The sequence below is a fragment of the Heterodontus francisci genome, chromosome 28 (genome assembly GCF_036365525.1).
Source record: "Heterodontus francisci isolate sHetFra1 chromosome 28, sHetFra1.hap1, whole genome shotgun sequence".
NCBI lineage: Eukaryota > Metazoa > Chordata > Chondrichthyes > Heterodontiformes > Heterodontidae > Heterodontus > Heterodontus francisci.
In genome coordinates this window covers 23,226,581-23,248,326 of record NC_090398.1, presented here as the reverse complement: position 1 = coordinate 23,248,326, position 21,746 = coordinate 23,226,581, and the positions used below count along the sequence as shown (strand labels likewise).

General features: G+C 55.1%; 1 protein-coding gene across 14 annotated transcripts in view; it reads right to left on the bottom strand.

The window, feature by feature from the left end:
• Positions 1-2,589: 2,589 nt before the first annotated feature.
• The window catches only part of LOC137385135 (NACHT, LRR and PYD domains-containing protein 12-like), a 122,975-nt gene continuing 103,818 nt past the window's right edge, over positions 2,590-21,746 (bottom strand). For 11 of the 14 annotated variants that reach the window (XM_068059968.1, XM_068059961.1, XM_068059966.1 and 8 more), the window contains 10 exons: positions 18,536-18,622; positions 18,231-18,401; positions 17,915-18,085; positions 17,602-17,772; positions 17,193-17,363; positions 15,715-15,885; positions 11,344-11,514; positions 10,085-10,255; positions 3,797-3,964; positions 2,590-3,623 (listed from right to left, as the gene is read on the bottom strand). In XM_068059968.1, coding sequence (XP_067916069.1) covers positions 3,467-3,623; positions 3,797-3,964; positions 10,085-10,255; positions 11,344-11,514; positions 15,715-15,885; positions 17,193-17,363; positions 17,602-17,772; positions 17,915-18,085; positions 18,231-18,401; positions 18,536-18,622 — 1,609 coding nt within the window. In that variant the 3' untranslated portion in view covers positions 2,590-3,466. Of the gene's footprint in view, positions 3,629-3,796; positions 3,965-10,084; positions 10,256-11,343; positions 11,515-15,714; positions 15,886-17,192; positions 17,364-17,601; positions 17,773-17,914; positions 18,086-18,230; positions 18,402-18,535; positions 18,623-21,746 lie in introns of all 14 variants that reach the window. The other 3 variants (XM_068059970.1, XM_068059974.1, XM_068059971.1) reach the window with 2 other exon arrangements.

The following is a 21,746-nucleotide window of genomic DNA, read 5'->3' as shown; positions in this document are numbered from 1 at the left end:
AGGTGGCTCCACAAATATCCCCATCTTCAATGACGGGAGAGCCCAGCATATCAGTGCGAAAGATAAGGGTGAAGCAATTGCAACAATCTTCAGCCAGAAGTGCCGAGTTGATGATCCATCTCGGCCTCCTCCTGAGGTCCTCAGCATTACAGATGCCAGACTTCAGCCCATTCGATTCACTCCACGTGATATCAAGAAACGACTGAAGGCACAGGATACTGCAAAAGCTATGGGCCCTGACAATATTCCGGCAATAGTACTGAAGACCTGTCCTCCAGAACTTGCCGCGCCCTTAGCCAAGCTGTTCCAGTACAGCTACAACACTGGCATCTACCCTGCAATGTGGAAAATTGCCCAGGAATGTCCTGTGACACCAAAAGCAGGACAAGTCCAAACCGGCCAATTACCGCCCCATCAGCCTACTCTCAATCATCAGTAAAGTGATGGAAGGCGTCATCAACAGTGCCATCAAGCGGCACTTGCTTAGCAATAACCTGCTCAGTGACGCTCAGTTTGGGTTCCGCCAGGGCCACTCAGCTCCTGACCTCATTACAGCCTTGGTTCAAACATGGACAAAAGAACTGAACTCAAGAGGTAAGGAGAGAGTGACTGCCCTTGACATCAAGGCAGCATTTGACCGAGTATGGCATCAAGGAGCCCTAGAAAATCTGAAGTCAATTGGAATCGGGGGGAAAATTCTTCGCTGGTTGGAATCATACCCAGTACAAAGGAAGATGGTTGTGATTGTTGGAGGTCAATCATCTCAGCTCCAGGACATCACTGCAGGAGTTCCTCAGGGTAGTGTCCTCGGCCCAACCATCTTCAGCTGCTTCATCAATGACCTTTCTTCAATCATAAGGTCAGAAGTGGGGATGTTCGCTGATGATTGCACAATGTTCAGCAAGATTCGTGACCCCTCAGATACTGAAGAAGTTCCTGTAAAAATGCAGCAAGACCTGCACAATATCCAGGCTTGGGCGAAGTGGCAAGTAACATTCGCACCACACAAGTGCCAGGCAATTACCATCTCCAACAGGAGAGAATCTAACCATCTCCCCTTGACATTCAATGGCATTACCATCACTGAATCCCCTACTATCAACATCCTAGGGGCTACCATTGACCAAAAACTGGAGTAGCCATATAAATACCGTGGCGACAAGAGCCGGTCAGAGCTAGCAATCTTGCGGTGAGTAACTCACCTCCTGACTCCCCAAAGCCTGTCCACCATCTACAAGGCACAAGTCAGGAGTGTGATGGAATACTCTCCACTTGCCTGGATGGGTGTAGCTCCAACAACACTCAAGAAGCTCAACACCATCAAGGACAAAGTAGCCCGCTTGATTGGCACACCATTCACAAACATTCACTCCCTCCACCACCGATGCACAGTGGCAGCAGTGTGTACCATCTACAATATGCACTGCAGCAATGCACCAAGGCTCCTTAGACAGCACCTTCCAAACCCACGACCTCTACCAACTAGAAGGACAAGGGCAGCAAATACATGGGAACACCACCACCTGCAAGTTCCCCTCCAAGTCACACACCATCCTGACTTGGAACTATATCCCCGTTCCTTCACGGTCGCTAGGTCAAAATCCTGGAACTCCCTTCCGAACAGCACTGTGAGTGTACCTACCCCAAATGGACTGCAGCGGTTCAAGAAGGCAGCTCACCACCACCTTCTCAAGGGCAATTAGGGATGGGCAATAAATGCTAGCCTGGCCAGTGACGCCCACATCCCATGAATGAATTAAAAAAAAAATTCTCCCTCTAGCTAACAGTGAATAAATGTGTCTGAAATCAACAATTCTGAAAGGCCCGAGACCTTCCGTTGTATAAATCCTCCTGGGGCATAAATGAACAGTATATTAATCTCACCTCTGTGATTATAACAACTCAAACATGACTACAAGGAGGTCATTCAATCCCTCTGTGTCTTAAACCCATTGACCGGCCTTTACACATTGTCTAATTCATCAGTCAGGTCCATCAATATGTTTTCACTTTTCAAATACACCCTCAGCATCCACAGTCGTTTCAGTGAGGATCCAGATTTCCACTTTTCTTACTGGGGGAAGTGCTTCCTGACATCACCCTGATCAGCCGAGATCTGATTGTAACTTTATAACCCTGGTTAAAAGTAAACTTCAACAGAGATGCAGTAGAGTGTGAAAACAGGTGACCTGCTGTGTGAGAAGTAAAAGATAAACACCTTAGCAGAATCTCAGAGGCTCAGATATAGGTTGTGCCGAGGCAAATTAGCTGGATGTTAAGGCCACATCATTTCTACTTGCTTTTACCAGGCGTTCACATTCGAGCTGATAGGAGTCCGAGTGTGGGAAGTCAGAGATTTTGAGATTCTGACCTGGTTTGGGTGGACAGATCGTTTCCTAATTGGACAATTCAAACAATAGTGAGGTCACGATTGAATGAACTCAGTCTCCAGAGGCTTTTCTATGATCAGAAAATATAAGAAGGGATTCCATGGTCAAAACTCTCTGAAACGATTCTCAAATTTGAAGTTGGTAAGAAGTCCTGAGATGTACTTGTTAAGATAATGTATCATTTAATTCAACATCACACAATAACAATTCTCATCAGTACTGTTACATCATCCAGGAGGCAGTGATACAGAGGTGAAGTTTAATAAAACATTTCCAAGTGGAAGTCATTATACAAATCCAGGTGAGTACAGGTAACAAGTCCGTTGATCGACCCCTCAGTTTCCTCAGGATATTTCACAGGGTCATTGCACCTTTTCACAATCTCATGGTTTACAGTCTCAGGTGATTCCATTTGAAAATTCAGTCCACAGTAAGTACACAATGTTTAATTTCCATGGTAACACCAGTACCTGCTCCCATGTTGGTGGCACAAACACGTTAAGTTCAGGATCCTTAAACACTACAAATGCTCACGATCACCCAGACAGAACAGTGGGATTCCTGACTGGCACTTTCCCCATTTCTCCTCTCGCAGTGCTGACCCATCCTGCGTGCACCAGTTTCAGGAACCTCCCTGATACTCCCTCTGGGTGACCCCAGACACTGGGTATTGGTATCTATTGGACGGTGGGATCAATCCAAGCTGAACAGAGCCTGTCTCCATCCTGAACACACACAGGTTCACTTCCCAGCAGGGTCACTGGGTACTGATACTGAGTGTGAACCCTGGATAACGTAATTCCCAAACCCAGGGATATTGAGTGTAATTACCAGTGTCCCACTGCAGCCCAGACTGAGCCCCACCCTGGACCCTTCCTGTCTGTACATTTCCCCAGTGCCCCATTGGGGAACATTCAGTCCCGGATAGCCTGCAGAAGCAGCGCTGTGGGGCCGGGCGGCTGAGTCACGCGACCCTGTTGCTGGGCCTCTGATGTCACAATGGGAGATGATACTCGCTCAGCTCGAACTAGAAACAGTGAAACAGCCAATAGGATTTAAACCTGGAGCGCGGCCAATTAAAGGGGAAGGACAGAAAATTGGCCAAAAATGTTTATATGGAGAAACCAGTGATGTTTACAAATTGAAATGTTCACACAAACACATCCAGTCCGGGTCTCGTACCCTGCAGTGACTTCAGCTGATTCTCTCCATTTGAACTGAACTGATGCCCCCCTAAACTGAAACAGATTAAAGATTAAACAGGAAATAAACAGACTGAACAATAGTGTAAATAACAGGGAGACTGGGATTAATATTTTAATAATAATTAGAGATATTACTGATAAGAGTGACTGAATCCCATTTATATTTTATTTATTACATTAAACATTAACACAAACACTCACCAGATCTGCTCCAGACTCCTGCAGTTCAGTATGAGGCAGCTGAGAGCGGGGACAGATCGGTCTGTGAAGGAGTTCAATGTCAGGTTCAGAAATGTCAGTGACTGGTTTGTACTGAGAGCAGAGGCAAGATCCTCGGCGCAAGAATCTGTGAGACCGACATCCCGTAGACTGGGGATCAGAGAGAGAAATAACAGGAATCAGTGTAAATCTCCAGCGTTCATTAATAACACTATTACTGATATTAATAAATAATAATTAATAATATTAATTAGTAAAGATGTTGAAAGGTTCTTCACCATTTCCACAAAGTAGATGGGATTTGAACAAACTAAACAGGAAAGACTGGCAGAGGTCATTGCATCTCACAGGACAAGTACCACCTGCCTCAAACCCGGCAGCCCCCGGTCAGTAAGGTTCTGTCCCGCCACAGTCCACTTGCTTCAATGGGTGCTTGGAGCTCAGGGTCATTGCCCGACAAGTGGACTGTAACACCGCACCAAACAGCACGACAAAAAAAGGAAAGAAGGTACCAGCCCTTCGATTTGCAAACTGGAATGTCAGGAATGTGTGTCCTGGCCTGTTGGAAGACCATACACGAATCAACGATTCTCGGAAGACCGCCATCATTAACAATGAGCTCAGTAGACTCAATGCCAGCACTTCATTGCAGCACTTCAGGAGACATGCCTCCCTGCGAGCAGATCTCGAAGAGAGCAAAACTACACCTTCTGCAGGCAGGGATCCTGAAGAACCAAGACAGCATGGAGTGGGCTTCGCCATCAGAAACTCTTTGCTCAGCATGATAGAGCCACCTTCAAATGACTCGGAGTGCACACTGTCCATTCGACTGCTCACCGCCTCTGGTCCAGTACACCTACTCAGCATCTATGCTCCAACACTCTGCTCCCCACCTGAAGTTAAAGACCAGTTCTACGAGGAACTCCATAATATCATTAGTAGCATTCCTAATACCGACCATTTGTTCCTTCTGGGGGACTTTAACACCAGGGTTGGGGCCGACCATGACTCGTGGCCCTCCTGCCTCGGGCGCTATGGCATTGGAAGGATGAATTAGAATGGACAGAGACTGCTGGAGTTGTGTATCTATCATAACCTCTGCATCACCAACTCGTTCTTTCATACTAAACCGGCATTTCTTTCAAGCCAGCAAGATCGATCTGGAACCTTTTCTGACACTTTTAGTAGAATGTGCATCAGCCAACAATGAACAATTATCTACATAACATTCAATGAGTATGTGATCTTCAGTAAACCCCTTGTATAGAATCTCACTTACAATATTTGACAAATAGAATCCCATATCCACTGTCTCCACAAGGGCCAGTGTGTCAATCAGCTGAAGTACTTTTAACAATCCTTTTTATTTTCTGAGCTTCCCGAGCTGAAGGACAGTATCTCCCATTTTCACCCATTAGTAATATTATGAAACCAGCTGCACTAGAATACCCATCAGGAAGATTAGCATGTGAACCATCGCTAAAAATGACTAGTTTCATGTTCTTTGGGTCACCTAGGGATGGGAACTTAAACACACATTTCTCCAGATTTCTCATCGGGACACAACCCATGTCCACATCTCCACTTCATTCTTCCACTGGTTATTTTTTATACTTATTTGTTTTGTGGGATGTGGGCGTCACTGGAAAGACCAGTATTTGTTGTCCATCCCTAATTGCCCTTGGGAAGGTGGTGGTGAGCTGCCTTCTTGAACCTCTGCAGTCTATCAAGTGCAGGTACATCCACAATGCTGTTAGAGAGGGAATTCCAGGATGTTGATCCAGCAACAGTGAAGGAACGGTGATATATTCCCAAGTCAGGATGGTGTGTGGCCTGGAGGAAAACTTCCCACGCATCTGCTGCCTTTTCCTTCACGGTGGAAGAAGTCGCGGATTTGGAAGGTGATGTTGAAGGAGGCATGGTGAGTTGCTGTAGTGCATCTTGTATCTGGTACACTCTGCTGTCACTGTCTGTCCCTGGTGGAGGGAGTGAATGTTTAAGGTGGTGAATGGGGTGTCGATCAATTGGTTGCATTTATCCTGGATGGTGTTGAACTTCCTGAGTGTTGTTGGAGCTGCCCTCATTCAGGCAAGTGGAGAGTATTCTATCACACTCTTGATTTGTGCCTTGCAGAGGGTGGACAGGTTTGGGGAGTCAGGGGGTGGACTACTCGCTGTGACTGGGGGGAAGCAGGGAGAGAGCGACGGGGAGAAAGCGGGGAGAGAGCGGGGAGGAAGCGGGGAGAGAGCGAGTGGGCGAAGCGGGGAGAGAGCGAGGGGGGGCAAGCGGGGAGAGAGCGAGGGGGGGCAAGCGGGGAGAGAGCGAGGGGGGGCAAGCGGGGAGAGAGCGAGGGGGGGCAAGCGGGGAGAGAGCGAGGGGGGGAAGGCGGGGAGAGCGCGACGGGGGGAAGGCGGGGAGAGCGCGACGGGGGGAAGGCGGGGAGAGCGCGACGGGGGGAAGGCGGGGAGAGAGCGAGGGGGGGCAAGCGGGGAGAGAGCGAGGGGGGGCAAGCGGGGAGAGAGCGAGGGGGGGCAAGCGGGGAGAGAGCGAGGGGGGGCAAGCGGGGAGAGAGCGAGGGGGGGCAAGCGGGGAGAGAGCGAGGGGGGGCAAGCGGGGAGAGAGCGAGGGGGGGCAAGCGGGGAGAGAGCGAGGGGGGGCAAGCGGGGAGAGAGCGAGGTGGGAAGGCGGTGACAGAGCGGGGAGAGAGCGAGGGGGGGGAAGCGATGACAGTGCGGGGGGAGAGCGAGGGGGGGAAGCGGGGAGAGAGCCGGGGGGGGGGGAAAGCGGGGAGAGAGCGAGGGGGGGAAAGCGGGGAGAGAGCGAAGGGGGGAAAGCGGGGAGAGAGCGAAGGGGGGAAAGCGGGGAGAGAGCGAGGGGGGGCAAGCGGGGAGAGAGCGAAGGGGGGCAAGCGGGGAGAGAGCGAGGGGGGGCAAGCGGGGAGAGAGCGAGGGGGGGCAAGCGGGGAGAGAGCGAGGGGGGGCAAGCGGGGAGAGAGCGAGGGGGGGCAAGCGGGGAGAGAGCGAGGGGGGGAAAGCGGGGAGAGAGCGAGGGGGGAAAGCGGGGAGAGAGCGAGGGGGGGAAAGGGGGGGGAAAGCGGGGAGAGAGCGAGGGGGGGAAAGGGGGGGGAAAGGGGGGGGAAAGCGGGGAGAGAGCGAGGGGGGGAAAGCGGGGAGAGAGCGAGGGGGGGAAAGCGGGGAGAGAGCGAGGGGGGGAAAGCGGGGAGAGAGCGAGGGGGGGAAAGCGGGGAGAGAGCGAGGGGGGGAAAGCGGGGAGAGAGCGAGGGGGGGAAAGCGGGGAGAGAGCGAGGGGGGGAAAGCGGGGAGAGAGCGAGGGGGGGAAAGCGGGGAGAGAGCGAGGGGGGGAAAGCGGGGAGAGAGCGAGGGGGGGAAAGCGGGGAGAGAGCGAGGGGGGGAAAGCGGGGAGAGAGCGAGGGGGGGAAAGCGGGGAGAGAGCGAGGGGGGGAAAGCGGGGAGAGAGCGAGGGGGGGAAAGCGGGGAGAGAGCGAGGGGGGGAAAGCGGGGAGAGAGCGAGGGGGGGAAAGCGGGGAGAGAGCGAGGGGGGGAAAGCGGGGAGAGAGCGAGGGGGGGAAAGCGGGGAGAGAGCGAGGGGGGAAAGCGGGGAGAGAGCGAGGGGGGGAAAGCGGGGAGAGAGCGAGGGGGGGAAAGCGGGGAGAGAGCGAGGGGGGAAAGCGGGGAGAGAGCGAGGGGGGGAAAGCGGGGAGAGAGCGGGGGGGGAAAGCGGGGAGAGAGCGAGGGGGGGAAAGCGGGGAGAGAGCGAGGGGGGGAAAGCGGGGAGAGAGCGAGGGGGGGAAAGCGGGGAGAGAGCGAGGGGGGGAAAGCGGGGAGAGAGCGAGGGGGGGAAAGCGGGGAGAGAGCGAGGGGGGGAAAGCGGGGAGAGAGCGAGGGGGGGAAAGCGGGGAGAGAGCGAGGGGGGGAAAGCGGGGAGAGAGCGAGGGGGGGAAAGCGGGGAGAGAGCGACGGGGGGAAGGCGGGGAGAGAGCGACGGGGGGAAGGCGGGGAGAGTGCGACGGGGGGAAGGCGGGGAGAGTGCGACGGGGGGAAGGCGGGGAGAGCGCGACGGGGGGAAGGCGGGGAGAGAGCGACGGGGGGAAAGCGGGGAGAGTGCAACGGGGGGAAAGCGGGGAGAGAGCGACGGGGGGAAAGCGGGGGGAGCGCGACGGGGGGAAAGCGGGGGGAGAGCGACGCGGGTGAGTGGGGAGAGAGCGATGTGGGGAATTGGGGAGAAAGCGTGGGGGTAAGTCAGGATAGAGCATCGGGGAAGTGGGCACAGAGCAGTGGGAGAGAAGCAGGGAGAGAGCAGGGAAGACATCGAGGGGGGGAATCAGGGAGAGAGCGAGTGGGGAAGGCGGTGACAGAGCGGGGAGAGAGCGAGGGGGGGAAGCGGGGAGAGCGCGTGGGGGGGGGGGGGTAAGCGGGGAGAGAGCGAGGTGGGAAGGCGGTGACAGAGCGGGGAGAGAGCGAGGGGGGGGGAAGCGATGACAGAGCGGGGGGAGTGCGAGGGGGGGAAGCGGGGAGAGCGTGAGGGGGGAAGGCGGTGACAGAGCGGGGAGAGAGCGAGGGGGGGAAGCGGGGAGAGAGCCGGGGGGGGGAAAGCGGGGAGAGAGCGAGGGGGGGAAAGCGGGGAGAGAGCGAGGGGGGGAAGCGGGGAGAGCGCGTGGGGGGAAGGCGGGGAGAGCGCGACGGGGGGAAGGCGGGGAGAGCGCGACGGGGGGAAGGCGGGGAGAGAGCGCGACGGGGGAAGGCGGGGAGAGCGCGACGGGGGGAAGGCGGGGAGAGTGCGACGGGGGGAAAGCGGGGGGAGAGCGATGGGGGGAAAGCGGGGAGAGCGCGACGGGGGGAAGGCGGGGAGAGCGCGACGGGGGGAAGGCGGGGAGAGAGCGACGGGGGGAAAGCGGGGAGAGTGCGACGGGGGGAAAGCGGGGGGGAGCGCGACGGGGGGAAAGCGGGGGGAGAGCGACGGGGGTTAAGCGGGGAGAGCGCGACGGGGGAAGGCGGGGAGAGCGCGACGGGGGAAAGCGGGGAGAGCGCGACGGGGGGAAAGCGGGGAGAGCGCGACGGGGGTGAGTGGGGAGAGAGCGATGTGGGGAATTGGGGAGAAAGCGTGGGGGTAAGTCAGGATAGAGCATAGGGGAAGTGGGCACAGAGCAGTGGGAGAGAAGCAGGGAGAGAGCAGCGAAGACAGCGAGGGTGGGAATCAGGGAGAGAGCGAGTGGGGAAGGCGGTGACAGAGCGGGGAGAGAGCGAGGGGGGGGAAGCGGGGAGAGCGCGTGGGGGGGGGGGTAAGCGGGGAGAGAGCGAGGTGGGAAGGCGGTGACAGAGCGGGGAGAGTGCGAGGGGGGGAAGCGATGACAGAGCGGGGGGAGAGTGAGGGGGGGGAAGCGGGGAGAGCGTGAGGGGGGAAGGCGGTGACAGAGCGGGGAGAGAGCGAGGGGGGGAAGCGGGGAGAGAGCCGGGGGGGGGGTAAGCGGGGAGAGAGCGAGGTGGGAAAGCGGGGAGAGAACGAGGGGGGAAGTGGGGGGAGAGCAGCCTGAAGAACTTGGGGGCGGCTGGTGCGAGTGTGCACTCCTGCTCCCCAGCCCCCGGCCACTGACTGCAGGCCACTCACTCCCTGCTTCCTCCCGCTGTCTTCCCCCACCGCTCGCTCCCCACCCCCCTCTTTGCTCCCCTCTCCCAACCTCTCTTCGTTCTCCATCCCCACTGCCCCCCGCTCTTCACCCACCATCCTCACTCTGGTCGCCCGCTGCCCCACCCCTCCCTCTCTCTGCTCTCTCCGCTCCCCCCTACACCCCCCCCACCCACCCCGCTCCCTGTCCAGCGATTGTGTGCTGCCAAGGGTTTAGGTTGCCTTTCTGTGATTATTTGAGCAGCGCCATCTTTATTCCTGGCAGCTACCTGAATACCGCAGACAGTGACTTTTCAGTGCAGCAGGCTGTATTTACACGTGTCAGTGCAGCGCCACCTAGTGGTTACATTGTCAGCAAACGCAGCCTTTTTTTCATAACCTTCGACCTTCACCTTGAGGGGACCATTCTCTGTTACCATATTCTACTCTGGAAATCCAGTTGGTGAAGAATATTACTGGAGCTAATCTTTACTCAGTCTTACATTAATTTAGAGTTTAGCATTACAAACATACACCTCCTCACTCAACCACACCACAGTATCGATAAGTTCCTCTTTCTATGTGCTCAAGTGAAACCCCAGTTACTGCCCACTACCTGCACACAATTAATATACAACTAGCACTTACTCCAGTTCCTGTATTTTACAGTCCGGGTTCCTCAGAGCCTCAGACAGTAGTTTCACTCCTGAATCTCCCAGTTCATTATCATTCAGGTCCAGATCTGTCAGTGACTGGTTTGTACTGAGAGCGGAGGCGAGATCTTTGATACAAGAATCTGTGAGTTTGTTATTTTCCAGCCTGGGATCAAAGATGGAGAAATAACAGGAATCAGAGTAAATCCCCAGTGTTTATTAATAACATTATTACTGATGGTGTTATTACTAGAGTAATATGCAGTGCTTAGTAATAACACCAAGGCTGATACTATTAATAATGCACAGTGATTATTAATGACACTATTACTGATATTAATACTAACGTAGTGTCAGATACCCAGTTATTATAAAGGGGGGAAGCGGGAAGAGAGCAAGGGGGGGGAAGCGGGGGGGGGGAGCAAGGGGGGGGGAAGCGGGGGGAGAGCAAGGGGGGGAAGCGGGGGGGGTAAAAGGGGGGGGAAGCGGGGGGAGAGCAAGGGCGGGAACTGGGGGGAGAGCAAGGGCGGGGAACTGGGGGGAGAGCAGCCTGAAGAACTTGGGGGCGGTGGGTGCGAGCGTGCACTCCTCCTCCCCAGCCCCCGGCCACTGACTGCAGGCCACTCACTCCCTGCTTCCTCCCGCTCTCTCCCCCCACCACTCGCTCCCCACCCCACTCTCCCCACCCCTCTTCGTTCTCCATCCACACTCCCCACTGCTCCTCACCCACCATCCTCACTCTGGTCGCCCGCTGCCCCACCCCTCCCTCTCTCCGCTCCCCCCCAGACCTCCTGCACCCACCCCGCTCCCTGTCCAGCGATTGTGTGCTGCCATGGGTTTGGGTTGCCTTTCTGTGATTATTTGAGCAGCGCCATCTTTGGTCCTGGCAGCTACCCGAACACCGCAGACAGTGACGTTTTAGTGCAGCAGGCTGCATTTACACATGTGTCAGTGCAGCGCCACCTAGTGGTTACATTGTCAGCAAACGCAGCCTTTTTTTGAGAGCCTTCGAACTTCACCATGAGGCGACCGTTCTCTGTTACCATATTCTACTCTGGAAATCCAGTTGGTGAAGAATATTACTGGAGATAATCTTTACTCAGTCTTACATTAATTTAGAGTTTAGCATTACAAACATACACCCCCTCACTCAATCACACCACAGTATTGATAAGTGTTTCTTTTTATGTGCTCAACTGAAACCCTAGTCAATGCCCACTATCTGCACACAATTAATATACAACTAGCACTTACTGCAGTTTCTGTATTTTACAGTCCGGGTTCCTCAGACCCTCAGACAGTAGTTTCACTCCTGAATCTCCCAGTTTATTATAACTCAGGTCCAGATCCGTCAGTGACCGGTTTGAACTGAGAGCGGAGGCGAGATCTTCGATACAAGAATCTGAGAGATTGTTTTCTACCAGCCTGGTATCAAAGATGGAGAAATAACAGGAATTAGAGTAAATCCCCAGTGTTTATTAATAAAATTATTACTGATGGTGTTATTACTAGAGTAATATGTAGTGCTTAGTAATAACACCATTGCTGATACAAATAATAATGCACAGTGTTTATTAATAACACCATTACTGATATTAATAATATACAGTGTCAGATACCCAGTTATTACAAGGGGGGGGGAAGCAGGCAGAGAGCGGGGGGGGGGGGGGGGGGGGGGGAAGCGGGCAGAGAGCGAGGGGGGGAGAAGCGGGCAGAGAGCGAGGAGGGGGAGAAGCGGGCAGAGAGCGAGGGGGGGGAGAAGCGGGCAGAGAGCGAGGGGGGGGAGAAGCGGGCAGAGAGCGAGGGGGGGGGAGAAGCGGGCAGAGAGCGAGGGGGGGAAGCGGGCAGAGAGCGAGGGGGCGGAGAAGCGGGCAGAGAGCGAGGGGGCGGAGAAGCGGGCAGAGAGCGAGGGGGCGGAGAAGCGGGCAGAGAGCGAGGGGGCGGAGAAGCGGGCAGAGAGCGAGGGGGCGGAGAAGCGGGCAGAGAGCGAGGGGGCGGAGAAGCGGGCAGAGAGCGAGGGGGCGGAGAAGCGGGCAGAGAGCGAGGGGGCGGAGAAGCGGGCAGAGAGCGAGGGGGCGGAGAAGCGGGCAGAGAGCGAGGGGGGGGAAGCGGGCAGAGAGCGAGGGGGGGGAAGCGGGCAGAGAGCGAGGGGGGGGGAAGCGGGCAGAGAGCGAGGGGGGGGGAAGCGGGCAGAGAGCGAGGGGGGGGGAAGCGGGCAGAGAGCGAGGGGGGGGGAAGCGGGCAGAGAGCGAGGGGGGGGGAAGCGGGCAGAGAGCGAGGGGGGGGAAGCGGGCAGAGAGCGAGGGGGGGGAAGCGGGCAGAGAGCGAGGGGGGGAATCGGGCAGAGAGCGAGGGGGGGAATCGGGCAGAGAGCGAGGGGGGGAATCGGGCAGAGAGCGAGGGGGGGAATCGGGCAGAGAGCGAGGGGGGGAATCGGGCAGAGAGCGAGGGGGGGAAGCGGGCAGAGAGCGAGGGGGGGAAGCGGGCAGAGAGCGAGGGGGGGAAGCGGGCAGAGAGCGAGGGGGGGAAGCGGGCAGAGAGCGAGGGGGGGAAGCGGGCAGAGAGCGAGGGGGGGAAACGGGCAGAGAGCGAGGGGGGGAAGCGGGCAGAGAGCGAGGGGGGGAAGCGGGCAGAGAGCGAGGGGGGGAAGCGGGCAGAGAGCGAGGGGGGGAAGCGGGCAGAGAGCGAGGGGGGGAAGCGGGCAGAGAGCGAGAGGGGGGGAAGCGGGCAGAGAGCGAGGGGGGGAAGCGGGCAGAGAGCGAGGGGGGGAAGCGGGCAGAGAGCGAGGGGGGGAAGCGGGCAGAGAGCGAGGGGGGGAAGCGGGCAGAGAGCGAGGGGGGGAAGCGGGCAGAGAGCGAGGGGGGGAAGCGGGCAGAGAGCGAGGGGGGGAAGCGGGCAGAGAGCGAGGGGGGGAAGCGGGCAGAGAGCGAGGGGGGGAAGCGGGCAGAGAGCGAGGGGGGGAAGCGGGCAGAGAGCGAGGGGGGGAAGCGGGCAGAGAGCGAGGGGGGAAGCGGGCAGAGAGCGAGGGGGGGAAGCGGGCAGAGTGCGAGGGGGGGAAGCGGGCAGAGAGCGAGGGGGGGAAGCGGGCAGAGAGCGAGGGGGGGAAGCGGGCAGAGAGCGAGGGGGGGAAGCGGGCAGAGAGCGAGGGGGGGAAGCGGGCAGAGAGCGAGGGGGGGAAGCGGGCAGAGAGCGAGGGGGGGAAACGGGCAGAGAGCGAGGGGGGGAAGCGGGCAGAGAGCGAGGGGGGGAAGCGGGCAGAGAGCGAGGGGGGAAGCGGGCAGAGAGCGAGGGGGGGAAGCGGGCAGAGAGCGAGGGGGGGAAGCGGGCAGAGAGCGAGGGGGGGAAGCGGGCAGAGAGCGAGGGGGGGAAGCGGGCAGAGAGCGAGGGGGGGAAGCGGGCAGAGAGCGAGGGGGGGAAGCGGGCAGAGAGCGAGGGGGGGAAGCGGGCAGAGAGCGAGGGGGGGAAGCGGGCAGAGAGCGAGGGGGGGAAGCGGGCAGAGAGCGAGGGGGGGGAAGCGGGCAGAGAGCGAGGGGGGGGAAGCGGACCGAGAGCGAGGGGGGGGAAGCGGACCGAGAGCGAGGGGGGGTAGCGGGCAGAGAGCGAGGGGGAAAGCGGGCAGAGAGCGAGGGGGAAAGCGGGCAGAGAGCGAGGGGGAAAGCGGGCAGAGAGCGAGGGGGAAAGCGGGCAGAGAGCGAGGGGGAAAGCGGGCAGAGAGCGAGGGGGAAAGCGGGCAGAGAGCGAGGGGGAAAGCGGGCAGAGAGCGAGGGGGAAAGCGGGCAGAGAGCGAGGGGGAAAGCGGGCAGAGAGCGAGGGGGGGAATCGGGCAGAGAGCGAGGGGGGGAAGCGGGCAGAGAGCGAGGGGGGGAAGCGGGCAGAGAGCGAGGGGGGGAAGCGGGCAGAGAGCGAGGGGGGGAAGCGGGCAGAGAGCGAGGGGGGGAAGCGGGCAGAGAGCGAGGGGGGGAAGCGGGCAGAGAGCGAGGGGGGGAAGCGGGCAGAGAGCGAGGGGGGGAAGCGGGCAGAGAGCGAGGGGGGAAGCTGGCAGAGAGCGAGGGGGGGAAGCGGGCAGAGAGCGAGGGGGGGAAGCGGGCAGAGAGCGAGGGGGGGAAGCGGGCAGAGAGCGAGGGGGGGAAGCGGGCAGAGAGCGAGGGGGGGAAGCGGGCAGAGAGCGAGAGGGGGAAGCGGGCAGAGAGCGAGAGGGGGAAGCGGGCAGAGAGCGAGGGGGGGAAGCGGGCAGAGAGCGAGGGGGGGAAGCGGGCAGAGAGCGAGGGGGGAAGCGGGCAGAGAGCGAGGGGGGGAAGCGGGCAGAGAGCGAGGGGGGGAAGCGGACCGAGAGCGAGGGGGGGAAGCGGACCGAGAGCGAGGGGGGGAAGCGGACCGAGAGCGAGGGGGGGGGAAGCGGGCAGAGAGCGGGGGGGCAAGCGGGCAGAGAGCAAGGGGGGGGAAGCGGGCGGAGAGCAAGGGGGGGGAAGCGGGCGGAGAGCAAGGGGGGGAAGCGGCGGAGAGCAAGGGGGGGAAGCGGGCGGAGAGCAAGGGGGGGGAAGCGGGCGGAGAGCAAGGGGGGGGAAGCGGGCGGAGAGCAAGGGGGGGAAGCGGGCGGAGAGCAAGGGGGGGGAAGCGGGCGGAGAGCAAGGGGGGGGAAGCGGGCGGAGAGCAAGGGGGGGGAAGCGGGCGGAGAGCAAGGGGGGGGAAGCGGGCGGAGAGCAAGGGGGGGGAAGCGGGCGGAGAGCAAGGGGGGGGAAGCGGGCGGAGAGCAAGGGGGGGGAAGCGGGCGGAGAGCAAGGGGGGGGAAAGCGGGTGGAGAGTAAGGGGGGGAAAGCGGGTGGAGAGCAAGGGGGGGGAAAGCGGGTGGAGAGCAAGGGGGGGAAAGCGGGTGGAGAGCAAGGGGGGGGAAAGCGGGTGGAGAGCAAGGGGGGGGTAGCGGGTGGAGAGCAAGGAGGGAACTCGGGGGAGAGCAGCCTGAAGAACTTGGGGGCGGTGGGTGCGAGTGTGCACTCCTCCTCCCCAGCCCCCGGCCACTGACTGCAGGCCACTCACTCCCTGCTTCCTCCCGCTCTCTCCCCCCACCACTCGCTCCCCACCCCCCTTCGTTCTCCATCCACACTCCCCACTGCTCCTCACCCACCATCCTCACTCTGGTCGCCCGCTGCCCCACCCCTCCCTCTCTCCGCTCCCCCCCAGACCTCCTGCACCCACCCCGCTCCCTGTCCAGCGATTGTGTGCTGCCATGGGTTTGGGTTGCCTTTCTGTGATTATTTGAGCAGCGCCATCTTTGGTCCTGGCAGCTACCCGAACACCGCAGACAGTGACGTTTTAGTGCAGCAGGCTGCATTTACACGTGTCAGTGCAGCGCCACCTAGTGGTTACATTGTCAGCAAACGCAGCCTTTTTTTGAGAGCCTTCGAACTTCACCATATACCATATTCTACTCTGGAAATCCAGTTGGTGAAGAATATTACTGGAGATAATCTTTACTCAGTCTTACATTAATTTAGAGTTTAGCATTACAAACATACACCTCCTCACTCAATCACACACAGTATTGATAAGTGTTTCTTTTTATGTGCTCAACTGAAACCCTAGTCAATGCCCACAATCTGCACACAATTAATATACAACTGCACTTACTGCAGTTTCTGTATTTTACAGTCCGGGTTCCTCAGACCCTCAGACAGTAGTTTCACTCCTGAATCTCCCAGTTTATTAAAACTCAGGTCCAGATCCGTCAGTGACCGGTTTGTACTGAGAGCGGAGGCGAGATCTTCGATACAAGAATCTGTGAGTTTGTTATTTTCCAGCCTGGGATCAAAGATGGAGAAATAACAGGAATTAGAGTAAATCCCCAGTGTTTATTAATAACATTATTACTGATGGTGTTATTACTAGAGTAATATGTAGTGCTTAGTAATAACACCATTGCTGATACTAATAATAATGCACAGTGTTTATTAATAACACTATTACTGATATTAATAGTATACAGTGTCAGATACCCAGATATTATAAGGGGGGGGAAGCGGGCAGGGAGCGAGGGTGGGGAAGCGGGCAGGGAGCGAGGGTGGGGAAGGCAGGCAGAGAGCGGGGGGGGGGGGGGGAAACAGGCAGAGAGCGAGGGGGGAAGGAGGCAGAGAGCGAGGGGGGAAGCGGGCAGAGAGCGAGGGGGGAAGCGGGCAGAGAGCGAGGGGGGAAGCGGGCAGAAAGCGAGGGGGGGAAGCGGGCAGAGAGCGAGGGGGGGAAGCGGGCAGAGAGCGAGGGGGGAAGCGGGCAGAGAGCGAGGGGGGGAAGCGGGCAGAGAGCGAGGGGGGGAAGCGGGCAGAGAGCGAGGGGGGGAAGCGGGCAGAGAGCGAGGGGGGGAAGCAGGCAGAGAGCGAGGTGGGAAGCAGGCAGAGAGCGAGGGGGGAAGAGGGTGGAGAGCGAGGGGGTGAAGCGGGGGGGTGGGGGGGAGCAGCCTGAAGAACTTGGTGGCGGCGGGTGTGAGTGTGCACTCTTCCTCCCAGCCCCCAGCCACTGACTGCAGGCCACTCACTCCCTGCTTCCTCCCGCTCACTCCCCCCACTGCTCGCTCCCCACCCCTCTTCGTTCTCCATCCCCACTCCCCACCCACTATCCTCACTCTGGCCGCCTGCTGCCCCAGCCCTCCCTCTCTCCGCTCCCCCCCACACACCCCGCTCCCTGTCCAGCGATTGTGGGCTGCCATGGGTTTAGGTTGCCTTTCTGTGATTATTTGAGCAACGCCATCTTTCGTCTTGGCAGCTACCCGAACACCGCAGACAGTGACGTTTCAGTGCAGCAGGCTGCATTTACACATGTGCCAGTGCAGTGCCACCTGGTGGTTACATTGTCAGCAAACGCAGCCTTTTTTTCATAACCTTCGACCTTCACCATGAGGCGACCATTCTCTGTTACCATATTCTACTCTGGAAATGCAGTTGGTGAAGAATATTACTGGAGCTAATCTTTACTCAGTCTTACATTAATTTAGAGTTTAGCATTACAAACATACACCTCCTCACTCAATCACACCACAGTATCAATAAGTGGCTCTTTATATGTGCTCAACTGAAACCCCAGTTACTGCCCACTACCTGCACACAATTGGCACTTACCCCAATTTCTGTATTTTACAGTCTGGGTTCCTCAGAGCCTCAGACAGTAGTTTCACTCCTGAACCTCCCAGTTCATTATAATTCAGGTCCAGATCCGTCAATGATCGGTTTGTATTGAGAGCAGATGCGAGATCTTCGATACAAGAAGCTGTGAGATTGTTTTCTACCAGCCTGGCATCAAAGATGGAGAATTAACAGGAATCAGACTAAATTCCCAGTGTTTATTAATAACATTATTACTGATGGTGTTACTACTAGAGTAATATGCAGTGCTTAGTAATAACACCATTGCTGATACTAATAATAATGCACAGTGTTTATTAATAACACTATTACTGATATTAATAGTAACATACAGTGTCAGATACCCAGATATTATAAACACAATCTCACACAGTCTGGTACTTACCACAGTTCCTGTATTTTACAGTCTGGGCTCCTCAGAGCCTCAGACAGTAGTTTCACTCCTGAATCTCCCAGTTTATTACAACTCAGGTCCAGCTCTGTCAATGACCGGTTTGTATTGAGAGCAGATGCGAGATCTTTGATACAATAAGCTGTGAGATCGTTTTCTCCCAGACTGGGATCAAAGATAGAGAAGTAAAAGGAATCAGAGCAAATTCCCAATGTTTATTAATAACATCATTACTGATATTAATAACAATTCACATTGTCAGATACCCAGTTATTATAAACACAATCTCACAGAGTCTGGTACTTACTACAGTTTCTGTATTTTACAGTCCGGGTTCCTCAGAGCTTCAGACAGTAGTTTCACTCTTGAATCTCCCAGATTATTACCACACAGGTTCAGATCCGTCAGTGATTGGTTTGTACTGAGAGCGGATACGAGATCTTCGATACAAGAATCTGTGAGATTGTTTCCTCCCAGCCTGGGATCAAAGATGGAGAAATAACAGGAATCAGAGCAAATCCCCAGTGTTTATTAATAACGCTATTACTGATATTAGTAATAATGATGCACATTGTCAGACATCCAGTTATTATAAACACAATCTCACACAGTCTGGTACTTACCACAGTTCCTGTATTTTACAGTCTGGGTTCCTCAGAGCTTCAGACCGTAGTTTCACTCCTGAATCTCCCAGATTATTATCACTCAGGTCCAGAGCAGTCAGTGATCGGTTTGTACTGAGAGCGGAGGCGAGATCTTCGATACAAGAATCTGTGAGATTGTTTGCTCCCAGACTGGAATCAATAACGGGAATTAGAGTAAATTCCCAGTGTTTATTAATAACACTATTACTGATATTAGTAATAATGATGCACATTGTCAGACATCCAGTTATTATAAACACAATCTCACACAGTCTGGTACTTACTCCAGTTTCTGTATTTTACAGTCCGGGTTCCTCAAAGCCGCAGACAGTAATTTCACTCCTGAATCTCCCAGATTATTGGAATTCAGTCTAAACACAAACAGACAGAGAGTGAGAAACAAATTGAATCAAACCCTGGACCGGATACAATTCACTTTCTGTTGAATGTTACAGGAAACACTGAAAAAGACTTGAGGAAATTAACAATCAGATTTTCCCATCACTGACAATGAATCTCACACTGTAGAACTCCTCATATATTCAGGAGCTGTCAATAAACATCAAAGAGGGAAGTAACGGGACAGAAGGTAGGTGATTGGTTGGTGAGTATTACAGTGTGTTTTTGTCTCTCTAAGTGACAGCATTTGAATAAAGTATTGCTTGGGGAAATAAATCTATTACTTTATTAAATTAATCAGATAAATGAACTAATTAATACATTTATTATGAATTGTTTTAAAAGACCTAATTACATTTATTCATGTTATCAATAAGGAAATTAATTATAAAAGACTAGCGATGACAGGGCAGGCTACGTGTTGGGACTGTAGGATGTGGGAGTTTGAGGATAGTGAGACTGTCCCACATTCCCACACCAGCAGGAAATGTCTCCGTCTTCAGTCATTCCAGCTCAGAGTCAATGGGCTGGAATGTGAGTTCGAGACATTCCCAAACATAAGGGAGGGGGAGGAATTTCTTCACAGTTTTATCCAGAACACAGTCACAGCTCAAAGAAAATCACAGGTTCAAGAAAAGGGTGTAAACATTCGGGAGCAGCACGGTGAGGACTGAGGAGAGATTGAGAAGGAGGTTCCTCAAACACAGGTCCTGTCCAAAAGGTACAATGTACTTGTTACCTGTGAGGACAAGGAGGAAGACTGTGGGGAGGACAGTCACAATGTAGACCAAGGTACTGTGGCTCAGAAGACTGTCCAAGGGGGAAAGAGCAGAATAGAATGTGGTAGTGATAAGGGTTTCTCTAATTAGAGGGATGGATAGTGTCCTCTGCAGCCATGAATGAGAATCCTGTCGGGTGCGTTGTCTACAAGGTGCCAGAGTAAGGGATATCTTATGGTGACAGGAGAGCAATTTGGAAGGGGAGGGAATAATCCAGTTGTTGTGGTCGATGTTGGAACAAACGACATATGTAGGAACCGGGAGGAGATCCTGCTGAGGGAATATCAGGTGTTCGGAGCTAAATTAAAAAGCAGGATCTCAAGGGCAATAATCACTGGATTATTTCCCAAGCCACATGCAAATTGGCAAAGAAACAGTCAGATCAGGAGAATTAAAGTGTGGCTAAAGAACTGGTGTGGGAAAGAGGGGTTCCTTTAAATGAAACACTGGCACCGGTACTGGCACAGGAAGGAGTTATACTGAGTTTACAGACTCCACCTGAACCGGGATGGGACCTGTGTCCAAGTGGAAAGGGTAAATAGGGAGGTGGTAAAGGCTTTAAACTAATAAGACGGGGCAAGGTGGGGGTGAGGGGGTGTGGGGGAGATGGGGAGGGACGAACAGAAAATGAATTCAGCCTGAATAGAAACAATACAGGTAAGTGGAGCATTCTCATAGAGTCGTACAGCATAGAAACAGGCCCTTCGGCCCACTGCATCCATGCCGAATCCCACCTGCCTGCATTAATTCCATATGCCTCTATGACTCTCTCATTCAAGTACCTGTCCAGATGCCTCTTAAATGTCGCTACTGTTCCTACCTCCACCACCTCCTCTGGCAGCTCATTCCAGATACCCACTATTCTTTGTGTGAAAAATTTACCCCTTTGATCCCCTTTAAAACTCCTCCCTCTCACCTTAAATCTATGCCCTCTAGTTTTAGTCACCCCCACCATGGGAAACAGACTTTGGCTATCTACCCTCTCTATGCCTCTCATAAATTTATATACTTGTATCATGTCCCCTCTCAGCTTCCTTTGCTCCAGGGAAAACAGACCCAGCCTATCCAATCTCTCTTTATAACTCAGGCCCTCCAAACCAGGTAACATCCTTGTGAATCTTTTCTGCACCCTCTCTAGCTTAATCACATCTTTCCTGCAGTACGATGACCAGAACTGCACACAGTACTCCAAGTGTGGCCGAACCAACGTTATGTACAACTGTAACATGACATCCCAACTCTTGTACTCAATGCCTTGGCCGATGAAGGCAAGCATGCCATATGCCTTCTTCACCACACTGTCTACCTGTGTTGCTACTTTCAGGGAACAATGTACTTGCACCCCAAGGCCTCTCTGCTCAACAACACTCCCTGCCATTCACTGTCTATGCCCTGCCCTGGTTTAATTTCCCAAAATGCATCACTTCACACTTGTCTGCATTAAATTCCATTTGCCAATCCCTTGCCCACTTTCCCAGTTGATCAAGATCCTTTTGCAACCTTAGACGACATTCTTCACTGTCCACTCTACCTCCAATTTTGGTGTCATCTGCAAACGTACTAATCATGCCCCTTACATTCACATCCTAGTCATTAATATATATGACAAACAACAGAGGTCCCCGCACTGATCCCTGCGGCACATCACTGGTTACCGGCCTCCAATCTGAAAAACAACCCCCCACTACCACCAAGCCAAATTTTGTATCCAATTTGCTGGCTCACCCTGGATCCCATGTGTTCGAACCTTCTGGACCAGCCTACAATGCGGGACCTTGTCAAAGGCCTTGCTAAAGTCCATGTAGACAACGTCCATCACCCTGCCCTCGTCAATCCTCTTGGTCATCTCCTCAAAAAACTCAATCAAATTCATGAGACATGATTTCCCACGCACAAAGCCATGCTGACTATCCCTAATCAGACTATGCCTTTCCAGATGCATAGAAATCCTGTCTCTCAGAATCCTTTCCAATAACTTTCCCACCACTGATGTAAGGCTCACCGGCCTGTAGTTCCCTGGCTTATCCCTGCTGCCCTTCTTAAATAAAGGCACAACATTAGCTATACTCCAGTCTTCCGGTACCTCACCTGTGACTAACGATGATACAAAAATCTCTGCCAGGGCCCCAGCAATCTCCTCCCTTGCTTCCCATAGCATCCTAGGATACACCTGGTCTGGCCCTGGGGAATTATCCACCTTAATGCGCTTCAAAACCTTCAACACCTCCTCCTTTGTAATGTTGATATGCTCCAGGATATCGCTGTTCCCTCCCTTGAACTCACTAGCTTCCATGACCTTCTCCACAGTAAATACAGA